Raw genomic sequence first — 16,351 nt, 5'->3', positions numbered from 1 at the left:
GGAGGAGGGCAGCATGCAGGCTGCTGTGATTGGCTGGCCAGGAAGCCAGGGTACTGGGGCCCCCGACTGCTGCTTGTCCAGGAACGGGATTCCTCTTCCTGCCAAGTAGCTCTCAGAGATGGGAGTAGGAGGCCGCAGTTGGGAATCAGGGAGGCCGCACAGCTCTTTGTGATGAATCTGGTCGTTTTTGGCAAATCTGAAGGTGGAGCTGGGCTCCAGGGCCAGCAAGCAAGATGTTTTTGGAGGGGTTTGGGCTGGAAGGGAAAAGGGACTTCCTTTTTGTGAAGGAAGATTGGGATGGTATGTGTGCCCTGGTGTGAGGGAAGTTTCTCAGAACGAGCGCATAGTACTCTTCCCTCTACTCCCTGTGTCTGAGCTGGGCGTGGAGCACGCAGATGGCTCCTAGAAGGTCAGAGTGGGAAGGGACCTCAGAGAACTCATCAGTCCAAATCCTTGTGAAGCAAAGAAGGCTGAGGCCCAGAGCAGGGACGGGTCCTGCCGCAGCAGCCCTGGAGCGGATGGCGAGAGCTGGGTCTTCTGGCTAGCCCAGGTGGCCTTCAAGGCTGGTGGGATATGGTGGAGGCTGCCAGCCACCGCAGCTGCTCCCTCCCAGGGGTGTGCTCTCTGCCGAACCAGGGCTGAGATTCTCAGAGGTTGCCCGGATACAGGGCAAGGTGGCCACCTTCCTTCACACAAGACCACATTTCTCCCCACAGGGCGAGCTCCACTCCCAAGTTGCCTTCCAGATGTTTCCTTGGAGGCTAGGTGCTTTCTGGTCACTTCTGAGTTAGTTTGGCTACTGGGACACGCACTGGGAGTAGAATGCTAGCTTCTCGTCCCTACTTCTTCAGGCTCCAGGCCAGGCTGTTTTCTGTGGGGCCCCGGGAGAGTTTTGGGAGGATGACACCGAGGCAGGGGCCTGGGAGAGGTTGGGTGGGGCTGCCATTTCTGCCTCAGTACAGGGTCAAACCCACGGGTTCCTTCCTGAGATAAAACAATGAAGAAATCCTCATGTGTGCAACTCAGACACGGGGCCAGGGCTGGGAACCCCACAAGAGTGGATTGGCGTGGGACTCAGCCTCTCTCAGGGACTTAGCAGGGGTGTGCAGGCTTGGGCAGGTGGAGATAGGGTCGGTCCCAGGGCTCACCCAGACCCATCCTCTTGGGCTCGGTGCGCACATCTCTTAGATTCAAACGGCATTATGCACTGTGGGTTCCAGCTGAAGGGGGTGGAGGGGGGTGCTATATCTCAGGACCCAAACTTGATGTCCCACCAAGGGGATGTGGGTTGGGTTGGGCAACCTCCCCTTTGAGGAACCTCAGGGTTGGTTCAGCGGCTGTATCAGAGGAGGCGTGGCCTCCTCCCTGCTGTTTCTTCAAGTGGTAGAGGCTTGGCTGGGATGCAGCGTTGGAGAGGCTCGTTATCATGTCCCCTTGTACCAGTCCTTGGTATTATGGAGAGTCAGCTTTCCCCCGGAGGAGCCGCAGGTTCATAGAGATGCTGGTGATAGCTGTTGCTGCAGCCTTCTCTTTCAGCCCTGGCCGGAGAAGTGCTCAGAGCCCCGAATGAAGGCAGGAGAAGGCCTTTAGTATTGGCCTCCAAAAGACATCCAAACAGGATTTAAAAGAATTTATGTACAGCGTGTCCCTCAGCTCCTCCCTACCCTAGACCCCCCCCCCCCCCCTCCACAGTGCTAGTCCCTACGTCCAGAAGCCAAACTAGGAAACTAGGGTCTTGGTCTTCAAGTTCGGTGGACTTCCTTCTGCTTTACCCCCTTCCCTTCCCTTCTTCAGCCACTGACCCCACCCTCTTCTCCAATCGCCAGGACTGGGAGGTGCTGGTCCTGGGGAAGCTCAAGTGGGACCTGGCTGCTGTGATTGCCCATGACTTCCTGGCCCTGATTCTGCACCGGCTCTCTCTGCCCAGCGACCGCCAGGCCTTGGTCAAAAAGCATGCTCAGACCTTCCTGGCCCTCTGTGCTACAGGTAAGGTCTCTAGGCACATTTTTGCCAAATCAGGAAAATCAAGACTTTGAAGGGTCAGAGGTAACTTGGAGACTGTGGTTGATAGGCCTTTCAAGTGTGTGAAACTTGGATCCTTTTTCAGCCCCAGTATCAATACAGAAAAGCAGTGGCACACAATCAGAGTTAGTTCATACTGAATGGGATAGTAGAGAACCCCTGGACATAGGGAGGCAGGGACTCGGAGGGCTTAGAAAGAAGTGATTCTAAGGGGTTTTTTTGCAAGGTTTTGTAGTGATTTAAGTTGGGAGCAGAACCCAAGGAGCTAGTTTTATTTCCACACCAGGGAGAAAGACTCATTCACTCCCTGGTTCCAGGCCAGGATCACTTAAGGACTACCCTGGACCTGACCTGCGAAGTCTGTCCATCCTGAGCCTCTCCACAGGGCTTTCCCACCGTTCTCCCTTGCCCAGTCTCACACTGCTTACTGCTGGCATTTCCCAGGATGCCCGCTGCTCTATTCATGCTGCCTGGCGCTTCCTGAGCAACAGGAAGTCCACCTGCCTGTTAATCTTGATGTTCTCCTTGCCTCACAGTTCTGTCTCCCTCTTTCCAAGATTATACCTTTGCCATGTACCCGCCATCCATGATCGCCACGGGCAGCATTGGGGCTGCAGTGCAAGGCCTGGGTGCCTGTTCCACATCCGGTGATGAGCTCACGGAGCTGCTGGCAGGGATCACAGGCACTGAAGTGGTGAGTGCTGGGCAGCTGGGCCTCCGCCTGTCAATTCGTGAGTCACTGCTATTCCCTGAGCCTCCAGCAGAGGGAGCCATCCAGCTCCAACCTGGTCCCCACTCTTGGTTTCATGTGCCCTGCCCTTGGGGCTTCTGTGGCCTTTTATCTCCTGCCTTGGCCCGGAGAAGAGCAAGTGGTCTTAGATGGGTTAAAGGGCACCATCCCTGGGTGCCCTTTTCTGCAAAATAGTGTACAGGAGTGGGGGGTGGGGACTTGGTGTCAGATGCAGGGCTGTGCTCACACCCTTTTGCCACATCCTCTTGCCAGTTTCTGAGAATTGAAGGCTGATTCCTGGGGCTGGGCTGTGGCCTAACCTCCCCAGACTTCCCCGTGCGCTGGGAGGTGTCCATCCCCTGCACCTGCTGCCAGTTGCTCTGGGGGGCGGGAAGGAGACCTTCCTCCGCGGCCCTGCGCCAGTCCCTCCTCACCGTTTCCCGTCCCCAGGACTGCCTGCGGGCCTGCCAGGAGCAGATTGAAGCAGCGCTCAGGGAGAGCCTCAGGGAAGCGGCCCAGACCTCCCCCAGCCCGGCACCCAAAGCCCCCCGGGGCTCCAGCAGCCAGGGGCCCAGCCAGACCAGCACCCCCACAGACGTCACCGCCATCCACCTGTAGCCCTGGACAGGTCCCCTCCCGTGGCCACTGACAGCAGAGGAGGGGACACTGTCACCCTCTCTCCCTGCAGGAGTGAACCACGCCACAGCTGCCACAACTGTCTGAGTGGGCGCCTTCCTATTTGCCCTCTGCTAAACAGAAGGGGGCAGGTCCTACCTATCCCCGCGGTGTGCACTAAGGGGCCTGGCCAGCCACGTCTGGGTGGCTGGCCAGGCCCCTCCCCTCCGCCTCTGAGCAGCTCGGCTCCTGTTGGGGCTGGGGCCGGCCAGCTGGTCAGAGGCGTGATCCCAGTAGGTAGAATACACACACCAGCATTCCTTCCTGAGGCCCCTTATCTCGGGGCTCTCTTGTTCTCAAATGCCAGAACACCCCAGTGCCTTATAAAGGTGCTGCACCTTCTAGAGTTACTACATATGGATGGGGCCTTTCTGAAGAAGTTTCCTATATTCTGAGGGGACCTAGTCTGGATAGCTCTCAGCACACTTTGGAGAGCCCTGTGTAATGCGTGCTCCGCCCGAGCCTCTGGAAGAGCCTCAAGAACCTATAATTCCTCCTTGCTTTGCTTTCCGCTCAGCTTCTCCTGTGTGATTGAGGGGGGGTCAGTGCTGAAGGAAGAGGTCGTTTTAATTTATTAACTGCATTGAATACAACTGTAAGAGGGTGTGGTGGGGCCCACCTGCCCCACGAGCGGTGTGAACCCTGGCGGTTGCTGCGTCCTGCCCCTCTGCTGTTGGCTAGGATCTTTGTGAACCAGGAGCTGCTATAGCCTGGGGAGGCCAGGCCTCCCCTCTGGCCCTCTGCCCCATCCTTCAGCGGGGATGAAGCAGGGATGATCTGGGAATGTCTAAGCCCCCTCTCCGGAGGGAGGCATACCCTGTTGACACAGGTCTTTCCTAAGGCTACAAGGTCCAGGCTGCTGGCCCAGGCCCGTCCTGACACCTTAAATAAAGAATCTGGAATAGAACCATCCTTGGCTTATTGGGTTGGGTGGTGGTGACAGTGGGTAAAAGTCTATTTCTAAACTGCATGAGGTAGAGAGGGCAGAAACCAATGGTCTCCCATGGGCACATCAAGCCTTTTCTGCAAAGAGCCAGAATAGAATGTTCTAGGCTTGAGGGCCATGTCATCTCTGTGCCACATAAGTCAGTCTGCTTTATAATGGAATGTGCACATTTATAAAACTTGCTGTACTCTGCAAAACTGCGTAATAAAACCCACCAGACTTATGTGTGGGCTTAAGGCACAACACTGGGAAACTTAAGCAACACTTAAAACTGGACAGAATAGTTTTTATGCACTAAATGGTTAAGAAACAAATACAGTATTGTCCTTTATCTTCAGAAAGACCTGAAGTTCCCTGGAAGCAGGGTCGGCAGGCTGTGACACCAGTGTGGGTGGGACTCCCGACCCGAGTGTTAGAGGTGCATGCATTTTGTGTATATTTTGGTTCAGCTGGGTGCAGCTTCTTTTTCCTCCATGTTTCTCAAGGACAGAATTGCACGTAAATGTTATTTGTGTTATGATCAAATTCTTCCCAAATATATTAACTAGGTTAGAACAAATCCCCAGTTTTGAAGGCTCACGAGTTCCAGGACTGGACTCGGGTGCTATAGTGAGACGGCAGCCATGAGGATGTGGACACAGATGGGAGTGGCCGTGTCCCAGTCACAGACTGAGACTGGAATCTCAGTCACTCTCACCTATCACAAAACTGCTTCAGAAATTCTCACATCCATTAAAACCACTTTTAGTTCATTGGGGTATGCCATAAGTCAGTAAGTTCCTAAGAAGATGGGGATATTACCCCAGTTTGCCAAACTCTGGTCTAAAGCTCCGCCAAGAAAGCTGAAAAGGGAACTTGTCTGGTGGCGACCCAGATCTAATCATTCCTGGGCACAACTGGTATTCCTCTCAGACCTGTCCGGCCTCTGGATCACCTTCCTCGCTCTCCATCCACAGCCGGGACAGACTGTGTTTGGAGCCCCTGGCTGCCGGCATTGTCTCCAAGCAGCCTGTATCGGAGGACAGAGCCTGGGCCCGAGGGGCTAACGCTGGGCACAGCCTGGAGAGGCAAGCTTGTGGAATAAGGATGTGGGTCGGGTCCTGCGTGAACTGGGGAGGAATCCACTCCCAGACGGATGGGGAGGAGAAAACCCTACCTCTGGATAGAGGGAAAGCAGGAAGATCTCCACTGAGCACAGTAAAACGCAGAAGCTCAATAAATACTGGTCTTTTTATCCACGCCCCAGTGACCCAACACAGTGCCTGAGAGGACTTTCTCCACGCTCCCGCAGGGGGTAGGAATGCTGGGGTGTGGCATCTCCGACAGGTTCCATTTTCTGAGCAGGACCCATGGCCTAGAATGGAGCAGGGAGGCAGGCAGACCCTCAGCCTTCCCTGTCGGGCACTGGGGAGTCACAGATGCCCGTGAGCTCTCGCTGCCTAGGTTTGGGTCTTTGGTTGTAACGGTTCAGTGTCACCTTCAGTCACCCACAGGGACCCTGGGGTGCTCCGACACCCCTCAGTCCACGGTGATGGGAACATCTTCCACGTCTCGGGGCACTGCGCTCTGCAGCTCTCGCCGGATCTCGGGGGACAGCTGTGGGTGGGGCTGCAACCGGAGCAGTTCCAGGAGGGCCTCCTTCTGCTCTGTGGCCAGGTCGGCCTTATAGCGCTGGACCAAAGTCAGGAGGCACTGGTGCCAGAGCACGGGCAGCTGGCGCTTCTCCGTCCGGAAGCCCAGGAAGTGGAAGACCAGGGCGTCCAGCACACGGTAGGGTAGAGCGTACTTCTTATCCAGCAGCAGCCGCAGGAAGATGCTGTTGGCACCGCTGTATTCCATCTCGGCGATTTTCAGCATGGCCGCGCTGGTGGGAGGGTGGGCAGGGGTCAGTGGTGGGCAGTGTTGGGGGACCGGTTCTACTGATCCCCGTTTTCCCCTCTTCTCCTCTGCTGGCCCCTATACTGCACATTCCTAAGACGGCCATCTCAGGCTTTCTCACCTATGCAGACTTTTTTTAGTTTTACTGATTTTAGTAAGAGAGGAAGGGAGAGGGGGAAGAGACAGGATCTGCTCCTGTATGTGCCCTGACTGGGGATTGAACCAGCAACCTCTGTGCTCCGGGACAATGCTCTAACCAACTGAGCTATCCCACCAGAGCTCACCTATGCAGACTTAATCATCCCCCCTGAACTTGGGGATGCTGATTCATCCCAAACCCTCCCTCTGGCTCAGACTGCTTGTCTCAATCAGTATCCGACTAGACTGTCAAAATCTCTCAACATCTCCACCCCTAACCTACTTTCTTGCCATGTTCCCTATTCGTCTGTTCAACTACTTACTGAGCACTTACTATGTGCCGGGCATCGGGACCCTGTTCTTGTGGAACTTATAACTTAGTGGAGTAACGATACACCGACTGGCTCTTAGCTCCACCTCCACTGTGCGCCCCACCCACTTCCCCAGTCCCAGTGACCCCACTGACCACTGGTCTCCTTCCCCAGTACTACCTGGCATGCAGCACAGGGATGGAGCACTTGGTGATGATGCTGCCCACGATGACGGCTTCCCGGAGGGTACAGGTGCCCGACTCACAGAGAGGGATCAGGATCCCTGGGGAGAGTCCGAGGGACAGTCGCTGAGCCCAGGGGGCGGGAAAGGAGGCAAAGCAGGGAGCACCCCCACCCACTGCAGACAGCTCTCCCCAGTCATGCTTTCTACCCTCTCTTAACCACTTCCCGGGTCCGCACCTTTAAACCAGGCTCCGGGCTTGAACAGAGCCTTCTTGAGGGCCATGTAGAGGTGGAAATTGAGCCGTTTGTATTCAGCAATGTCATCTCGTACCCGGGGGAGCAGGACAAGGTTGTAGAAGCGCTGGGCCATGTGTTCCTTCAGGTTAGAGGCGAAAATCCTAGTGTTTTTTTTTTGGGGGGGGGGAGAGGTAGCAGGGAGATCCCAGGTCACTTGATAGTGGAGCTGGCCCTTTAAATATCACTGTGGATGCTGCATGTGATATTTGAGGGGTGTGTGGGACTGTGTGTGCCGTGTGCATGCATCACCCATGTCAGATTGGAGGGATCAGAGGGGCTACAGGACGTGTCCGAACAGGTGAACACTGAGAGGGCCAGAGCTCGCAAACCGACGGGTGCTCGGCTGTCCCCCTCCCGTCCCCGTCATGGCATGGGTCTTCTCTGCTCTACTCTTTGAGGGATCTGAGAGTACCCAGGGAGCCATCTTTTTCCCTTCAAATATTTTTAAAAATTGATTTTATAGAGAAGGGAGGGGTAGGGGTAGGAGATAGGGCAGGGAAGCATTCATTTCTTGTTCCACTTAGCTGTGCATTCACTGGTTGCTTCCCATGTTACCTGACTGGGGATCGAACCTGCAACCTTAGTGTTTCAGGACAATGCTCTACTAAGCTAACCGGCCAGGGCCCAACCACAGACTTCTGAGGCCAGTCTGACACACCAAGGTGTAGCCCAGTGGTTATAAGCCTCTTCCCTAGAAACTCATCGCAGGACATTCTCAAAAAGGTCTTGGCCCCAAAACATGAAACAAGGAAAGCTGGGAAAATATGATCGAGAGAAGCACAAGAAAGCTCCTGGCCCTGGTCAGGTGGCTCAGTTGATTAGAGCATTGTTCTGATACACCAAGGTTGCAGGTTTGATCCTCAGTCAGGGTACATACAACTCAACCAATGAATGCATAAATAAATGAACAACAAATCAGTATTTCTCTTTCTCCCCTCCTCTCTGAAATCAGTCAGTCAGCTAATCAATCAATTAAAATAATAAAGAGAGCTCTGGGGCAAAGGCTAGGCGAGCCTGCACGTCCCACAGCCGTCCTTACCCAGAGACCGAAGGCCCTCCTATCCTCCCGCTACTCTACCTCGTGGCTTGGTACATGGCAGCAGCAGTCCAGGCCTCGGGCTCGGTGACGTAGAGAATCTGCTCCCAGTTGGAGAGGGCAGGGATGATCTTAAATGCCTTGGGCAGCTTCCCACTGCGGTACTTAGATAACACCTGGGGATGAGGGAGTCAATCATCACCACCATTAACACATAACACTGCTTGCCAGGTGCTGGGCGCTAGTCCAGGGACTTTTCATATATTCACTCGCTTAAACCTCACAAAAACCGTATGAGGAGATACTATGTATCATCACCCTTGTTTTCCAGATGAGGAAACCGAGACCAGAGAATTAAGAAGCTTACCTATGGCAACCAAATCACTAAGTAGCACAGAAGGACTCTGAACCCTTTATACTCAAGCTTAAGATGGTTCTTGGCCAGCAGACCTTTTTTGTATGAGAGATGAGGGCACTCATGACTTTAGGTGGGAACCCAGAGCCCCTGGGAGATTATTCTAGCTCTTACCTCCCGGACTCCTCTGTAGACCTCCAGGACTCGGGGGTCCAGCTGGGGCATAGGGAAGCCTGTCACCTCCGACATGACTGTCTCAACTTCCGTCTGCTTCTCTGTCAGCTTCTCCATGATGATGTCAGCCAGGGTACGCCTAAGAGTGTGTGTGTGTGTGGGGGGGGGTACGCAGAGGGAAGGGGGTGTGAGTGCTATGGTCAGAGTCCAGGAAGCTCTAGACTCCACACATATTCCCATGTGAGCTCCAATAAATCTGTCATCTTGCTGGGATGTGCGATTTCAGTTTCCCTCTGGGCCTGAACACCCACCACAGAATCCCTGCAGAGCACAAACAACCTGACCATCTCAGGACAAAGTGGAGAGTTGTGTCGAGGTTAAGAGCCTGAACTCTGAGGCCGGTCTGCTGGGTTTAAGTCCTGGCTTTCCCGCTCCCTGGAGGGCCCCTGGCACGCTATTTTGCCTCTCTATGCCTCAGTTCCCTATCTACTCACTAATGTCAGGATTCAATGAACGAATGCACATACGTTACCTGGAACTGTAAGTACAAAGTCGATGTGTGATAAGTGCTCCCTATTTCACACTCATCCCTAATATGCTGCCAACATACTGAGGTCTCTCCAATTACAAAACCCTAGTTGGACCTGTTGAAAGTGCCAGACCCACTTTAGTTCTATACCAAGATTTCAAATAGCTGGGATGGATCATTTGGTAAAAGACCAGGGCACAGACTTTCTAACATTTTACTTATTTATATTATTCATTTTTTTTTTATATTTTTTTTGTGATCAAATACACATAGTATGACATTTACCATCTTTTTTTTAAATTTTTTATTTATTCATTTTTAGAGAGGAGAGAGAGAGGGAGAGAGAGAGACAGAGAGAGAAGGGGGGAGGAGCTGGAAGCATCAACTCCCATATGTGCCTTGACCAGGCAAGCCAGGGTTTCGAACCAGCAACCCTAGTGTTCCACATCGACGCTCTGTCCACTCAGGCTCTACCATTTTAATTTATTAAAATATATGGAAGTATTTCTAAGATTAACATTTTTCTTGGCCTCATTAATCAATTCATCCAACGTTTTATTGCGAAGATTCAGAATTCTCATTATATTTGGCTCTGGTATAAGAAGGGTACCTTCAGAGGCTGCTGAGGTATATTTAAAACAGCCCCTGTTTTCTGAGGACCTTGCCAAGACCAGGCACTGAGACAGGGCTTCCCAGATGTTATCACACAGTCTGTGCAACCCTGTGCAAGGTGTTGCCCATGGAATAAGGGGAGTGACTCACCCAAGGCTCAAAGCTCGCAGGCGCGGGAGAGGGTCAGACCCTGGCTGTTCGGGTCCTAAGGTGTGGGTACTTGACAGCACACCACAGCGTGCCTCCAACTAAATGGCCTGGGGCCGCTGAGTCCACACGGGCCTAGGCCGGCTCTCTGAGGGCGCCCGCCAGCTGTCGTTTCTCAAGACTATCCGGAGTCCCTGTTTCTAGTAGCTTTACTCTTCTGTTTACTGCAAGCTGGAAAACCACTCTGCCAAGCTTGTCAGAAGGAGTTAAATGCACTGAGAGGCGCTCTGGTGGGACAAGCCCACAAGTTCAAGTTGACACCTCGTGACATCGATTTCAGTCGCTGGGCATCAATCTGGCAAAGACACTCCTCTCTTCATTCTCTGCTCTCCGACTGCCACAGGCCTTACCATCAGCCCCTGTCTGCTCGCAGTGTTATTAGCAATGAGACGCATGAACTCAAATAGCCTCAGGAACCAAGAACAATGTCACCCTGCTGCCACAGGGTCAGAACCAGCTGAGGGCCCTTATCCTAGACTCTCCTCACCCCCCACCCGGCCAAAATTTACATATTCAGGAGTATGACCACAGAGCTTAAATGCCTGCATGTTTTGGAGCTCGACTTTGTTGCAGGTAGGAATGAACTAGTGGTTCTAACTGGGGGTAAATCTACCCCGTAGGGGAAATTGGGCAATATCTGGGACATTTTTGGTTATCACAATAGAGGGAAAGGTCACACTGGTATCCAGTGGGTAGAGGACAGGGATGCTGCTAAACAGCCTACACTGCACAGAACAGCCCCCACGAGAGAGAATGTACAGAGCCCCAAACGCCAAGGGTGCCGAGGCTGAGAAACCCGAGTGAAATGAAGCTCAGGATACGAAAGAGGCTTGGCCCAGGACACTGAGTTCACCACTAGAAAACCTGAGCATGCCAAGGTCATACACAGTGGGACACATCTCCCCAGAAACAGAAAAAGGTCCAGTAGCTGCTTCCCCAGGTCATCTAAGCAGTTCTAGAACAGGTGGCCGGAGGGGGAGGAGGTATTCTGAGTCTGTGTCCTTCTCACTTAGAATGGTCCTTTGAGGATGGGCCAATCTTGTTAAGGTGATTCCCTACAACCAGCAATTCCCAGGCCCTTCCCAAATGCAGGGAACCAAAACTCTGCTGGGACACATGCTTCCCTGGGGGACAGTGCTACCAGGACCCACTACCCCAAATTCCAGACTGTGCCAGCCCTACCTGGCAGGAGGGTTTTTATTCATGAACATCTCAACGGCACGCTCGTCCTCAGGGTCCACGACCACCTCTGCATGCTGGCCCACCCCTGTCATTGTGGCAGCCTTCTCCAGGGTGGGCCACTCTTCATCCTCATCACCTGATCCATCTTGTGGCACCCCTGGACCTGGAAGAGGGGAGAGGAAATGGATAGAAAAGCAAGCAGGGGGTGAAGGACACAGAGGTCAGTTTAACTTAAATCACCATGTATAGCAGGGGTCCCCAAAGTGCGGCCCCCTGAGGCCATTTATCCGGCCTCCACTGCACTTCCGGAAGGGGCACCTCTTTCATTGGTGGTCAGTGAGAGGAGCATAGTTCCCATTGAAATACTGGTCAGTTTGTTGATTTAAATTTACTTGTTCTTTATTTTAAATATTGTATTTGTTCCCATTTTGTTTTTTTACTTTAAAATAAAATATGTGCAGTGTGCATAGGGATTTGTTCATAGTTTTTTTATAGTCCGGCCCTCCAGTGGTCTGAGGAACAGTGAACTGGCCCCCTGTGTAAAAAGTTTGGGGACCCCTGATGTATAGTATAAGCCATACACATGCTTGTAATAGACACAGATGTGTGTAGTGAACAGTGGTACACGCACTACTTTCCTGTATCAGGGGCTTACTATCATTTATTTATTTTTTGTATTTTTCCAAAATGAGAATTGGGGAAGGGGGTGGTGGCAGACAGACAGACAGACAGACTCCCGCATGTGCCTAACCAGAATCCACCCGGCATGCCCACCAGGGGGCGATGCTCTGCCCATCAACCCCAGCCATTCTAGCGCCTGAGGATGGCCATGGAGCCATCCTCAACACCCGGGCCAACTTTGCTCCAATGGAGCCTTGGCTGCGGGAGGGGAAGAGAGAGACAGAGAGGAAGGAGAGGGAGAAGGGTGGAGAAGCAGATGGGCGCTTCTCCTGTGTGCCCTGGCTGGAAACTGAAGCTGGGACATCCACACACTGGGCCGACACTCTACCACTGAGCCAACTGGCCAGGGCGGGGCTTACTATCTTGAGAAACAAAATGTACATTTATGAACCCATGAGACAGTGATGGCAATATATCATAGTTAGCACACTATACTCAGTCATGTAGCAGGAACTGTTTTCTTTAAAAAAATTTTTTTTACTTATTGATTGTAGAGAGAATAGAAAGAGAGAAAGGGGGGAAGAAGTGGGAAACATCACCTCGTAATAGTCACTTCTCGTATGTGCCGGGCAAGCCCTGGGCTTTGAACCAGTGACCTCAGCATTCCAGGTCAACTCCTTATCCACTGCGCTACTGCAGGCCAGGCAGCAGGAACTGTTCTAAACACAGTATATAACCCTCACGACCCCAAGAAGTAAGTCCTATTATTGTACCCAGTTTCAGATGGGGAACTAAAGCAAAAAAAAAGTTAAATAACTTGCCTATGGCAGATAGTCTGGGTCTATTGTACATTCTTCACCTGTATTCTACAGAAATGGTCGGGTTTGATTACAGGCCAACGGAATGGTGGAAACAGTATATGCTGTAGGCACTTAGAAGGTAAAGAGGGCAGAGGATGATCAGGCTCTGGATAGGAAGCGTGGAAGCAGATGGAACCTGTTCCAAATCTGGATTATAACGCCAGTAAGAGGGCTTGGTTCCAAGAGTGTCCGTTCAGCAGAAGAAATAAGGCTGGATGGGTACAGTGAGGCCAGGCAGTGCATGTCAGATTTCAATGGGCCAACCCTCAGTGATTACTGGAAGGCTACAGCTGGCTCGGCATCCGGTAAGGGATGCGATACTCCAGTTAGGGAAATAAAATGCTGCATATGAACAGGTCATTAACAAAGGGAGCGTGTGATGAAAGCTAAATGGGGAGGGGGGAGCAACGGCACAGGTGTTTTGTCTTCCCATGTTAAAAACTCCCAAAGCTCTCCTTGTAGGAAGACCTCCCTTCACTCCAGACTGTGACTCCAGCTGCTACCTGTACAGCCGCTCTTGGATAACCCACAGGCATTTCAAACTTCACCTGTCATCAATGGAACTCACTCTTTTCCTCCTAGGTCTACACTACTCACTGATTTCTATATCTGTGCCAAGCACATGGATGGCATCACAATCCTCCCAATGCTAAGCTGGAAGCTGGGAGGCAGGTCTGCCTCACCCCCTGACCTCATCCTTAACACCCAATTCATTACCAAGTCCTACTTGATTCCACCTCAGAGAATATCTTTCAAATCCTTCACAGCTCTAAGCCTAGATCAGCACCATCTCTTGCCCTGGATTAATTCAACACTGCCGCAACTGGTTTCCATATTCTCCAATAGTTGTCCCTTGTCTTTTTTTTTTTTTTTGTATTTTTCTGAAGCTGGAAATGGGGAGAGAAAGTCAGACAGACTCCCGCATGCGCCCGACCGGGATCCACCCGGCACACCCACCAGGGGCGATGCTCTGCCCACCAGGGGGCGTCGCTCTGCCATGACCAGAGCCACTCCAGCGCCTGGGGCAGAAGCCAAGGAGCCATCCCCAGCGCCCGGGCCATCCTTGCTCCAATGGAGCCTCCGCTGCAGGAGGGGAAGAGAGAGACAGAGAGGAAGGGGGGGGGGGTGGAGAAGCAAATGGGCGCTTCTCCTATGTGCCCTGGCCGGGAATCCAACCCGGGTCCCCTGCACGCCAGACCGATGCTCTACCGCTGAGCCAACCGGCCAGGGCCGGTAAGTAATTATATGCTTTAACTTGCTGTAACTCTGCTTTATAAATTTTATAAAGTAAAGTCACTTCCCTACTTTATAAATCATCATTACTGTGGAACCGGTGGGCGGTTAGAAAATTTTACTACTGACAGAGATACAAAAGTGGGCGGTAGGTATAAAAAGGTTGACCACTCCTGCTCTAGCTATTAAGTTGAGAGTGGACTGTAGAGGGTATAAGAAATTAATGAAGAGGCTTCTACAATAATCCAGGTGAGAGATCGTGGTGGCTTGAAGAGGGTGGCTTCAAGGTGGTGAGACGTGGTTTGATTCTGGATATATTTTGAAGGTAGAGTTAGCAGGATTTCCCAACAGATATGAGAAAAATGAAAGAGAGGAATACAAGGTTTTAATCTTAGGTAAATGGAAGGATATCATGCTATTAATTGAGATGAGGAAGATGTTGGAGCGGCAGGTTTGGCAAGAAGGTCTATTTTGGACATGTTAACTCTGAGATGTCCATTAGACTTCAAACTGGAGATGCCAAATAGGCAACTGAAGAATCTAGATTTCATGGAAGAAATCAAGGCTAGACTATAAAGTTGGGAGCAGTCACCAAATAAATGCTATTTAAACCATGAAATTAATGACAGCACCAGAGAAGTGAAGAGGTCAAAAGACTTAATTAACCCTGTGGCACTTCAGCAAGATGTTGGGGACCAAAGGGGAGCCATCAAAGGACACTTAGAGGTGAGGAAGTACCTGTCAGGACAAAGAAATGACCCCTTAGAAATGGATTAGGGAGGTCAACAATCCCACCCTAATAAAATGTTGATCATCTTTTACTTATTCTCTCTCCCTCTTTGGCCCCTAAACAATATTCTCTGCTAGGGTACTCCTCACTCATTTTTCAGGTCTCAGCACAAAGGTCATGCAATTCTTGGGAGCCTGACCTCCAAAATCAATGCTATTGTTATCAGAGAAACTATACTTCACCATGTAATTAGTGTATTATTATTATCTACTGTCTACTCTCTCCTGGGCTAGACTGTAAAATCCTTAAGTCAGGCACGTGTCAATCTTGTTTACTTCTTTTTTTAAAGAGTGTACTTATTTATTTATTTTTTTACAAAGACAGAGAGAGAGAGTCAGAGAGAAGGATAGACAGACAGGAACGGAGAGATGAGAAGCATCAATCATCAGTTTTTCGTTCAGCGTTGCAACACCTTAGTTGTTCATTGATTGCTTTCTCATATCTGCCTTGACCGCGGGCCTTCAGCAGACGGAGTAACCTCAGCAGACCGAGTAACCCCTTGCTGAGCCAGCGACCTTGGGCTCAAGCCAGTGAGCTTTTTGCGCTCAAGCTGGCGACCTAGGGGTCTCGAACCTGGGCCTTCCGCATCCCAGTCCGACGCTCTGTCCACTGCGCCACCGCCTGGTCAGGCCTTGTTTACTTCTTGATCTAAACCTTCTAAGCTCCTAGCACAATGGGAAGCATTAGTAGACATCCCATAAGTGTTTATAGAACAAATGGATAAATAATAGAATTTATTGTGAGCAACCACTTCCTGTTGGACTAACTTCAGAGGTACCTAACAGAAAGGGCGTAAAACTAGTAGTGAGAGTGGAAGGCTGACTACTCTAAATCCGCTCCAGGGTTAGATCTGCCATTCTATTACCTTTGTAAGGAAGTACCATGCTCCCCACCCTCTTATTCCAAGCTATTCCCCTGCCCGACACCCATCCACCCGCTCCTAACCTTCGTCCTCGCCACTCACCCAGCCGCGTGATGCGCTCCCGTGGAGCCGCCGACCTGGCCCCCGTCCCATGCTCGGCCTCGAGCTCCTCCTGCTGCTGCCGCGCTTGCTGCAAAATCCGTCGGGTCAGCCGAGGCCCCACATACTCTTCCTCTTCTGTTCCGCGACCCCGCCGTTTTTCCCGGGCCCCTGCCCGCACCGCGTCCCCAGCCAAAATCTGCTCGGCAAGGGGGGCGTGTTTTTCTTGACCGCCGGCCCCACGGACCGCTTTGAACTTGGGCATTTCTCTCGAAAAAGTTACCGGCAAAGTTCACACGTGGAGACGGGGAAGAAATCTTGAGTGAGCTTGCGCTGTGAGCTCCCGGCTCTCAAGACGCCACACGGAGATCACCGCGCCCCCTACCGTTCGGAGGCCAGGAGTGCCTTCAGCGCCCCTCCACCTGCTAAGAGCTCACGGGTCCTCGGACTAGACTACCACGTACACTCATTGCATGTAACGTTGGCTTCTCTGAGCTCTGTGGATTTAGGCTCAGGGTGCTGCAAGACTGGGGGTAGCAGTCGGGCAGTGATACCAATGGAGATGGCACCCAGGAGGCGCCTGGCCGCGCCGGGGTTCTGGTTGCGCGACG

General features: G+C 52.1%; 2 protein-coding genes across 6 annotated transcripts in view; one reads left to right on the top strand and one right to left on the bottom strand.

Moving 5' to 3' along the window:
• The window catches only part of CCND3 (cyclin D3), a 102,182-nt gene extending 97,848 nt beyond the window's left edge, over positions 1-4,334 (top strand). For all 5 annotated transcript variants that reach the window (XM_066246489.1, XM_066246396.1, XM_066246297.1 and 2 more), the window contains 3 exons: positions 1,827-1,986; positions 2,580-2,716; positions 3,203-4,334. In XM_066246489.1, coding sequence (XP_066102586.1) covers positions 1,827-1,986; positions 2,580-2,716; positions 3,203-3,370 — 465 coding nt within the window. In that variant the 3' untranslated portion in view covers positions 3,371-4,334. The remainder of the gene's footprint in view (positions 1-1,826; positions 1,987-2,579; positions 2,717-3,202) is intronic.
• Positions 4,335-4,826: 492 nt separating this feature from the next.
• On the bottom strand, positions 4,827-16,311 carry BYSL (bystin like). The gene is made up of 7 exons (XM_066246158.1): positions 15,744-16,311; positions 11,276-11,438; positions 8,746-8,884; positions 8,259-8,392; positions 7,121-7,281; positions 6,881-6,983; positions 4,827-6,237 (listed from the first exon to the last, which is right to left on the bottom strand). Exons 1-7 carry the CDS (start codon positions 16,003-16,005, stop codon positions 5,892-5,894), a joined length of 1,308 nt encoding a protein of 435 aa, XP_066102255.1. The 5' UTR covers positions 16,006-16,311; the 3' UTR covers positions 4,827-5,891.
• Between the last annotated feature and the right edge of the window lie 40 nt (positions 16,312-16,351).

This window comes from Saccopteryx bilineata, chromosome 1 (genome assembly GCF_036850765.1).
Source record: "Saccopteryx bilineata isolate mSacBil1 chromosome 1, mSacBil1_pri_phased_curated, whole genome shotgun sequence".
NCBI classification, from domain to species: Eukaryota; Metazoa; Chordata; class Mammalia; order Chiroptera; family Emballonuridae; genus Saccopteryx; species Saccopteryx bilineata.
The sequence above is the reverse complement of the archived record's forward strand: the minus strand, read 5'-3'. Positions and strand labels throughout refer to the sequence as shown.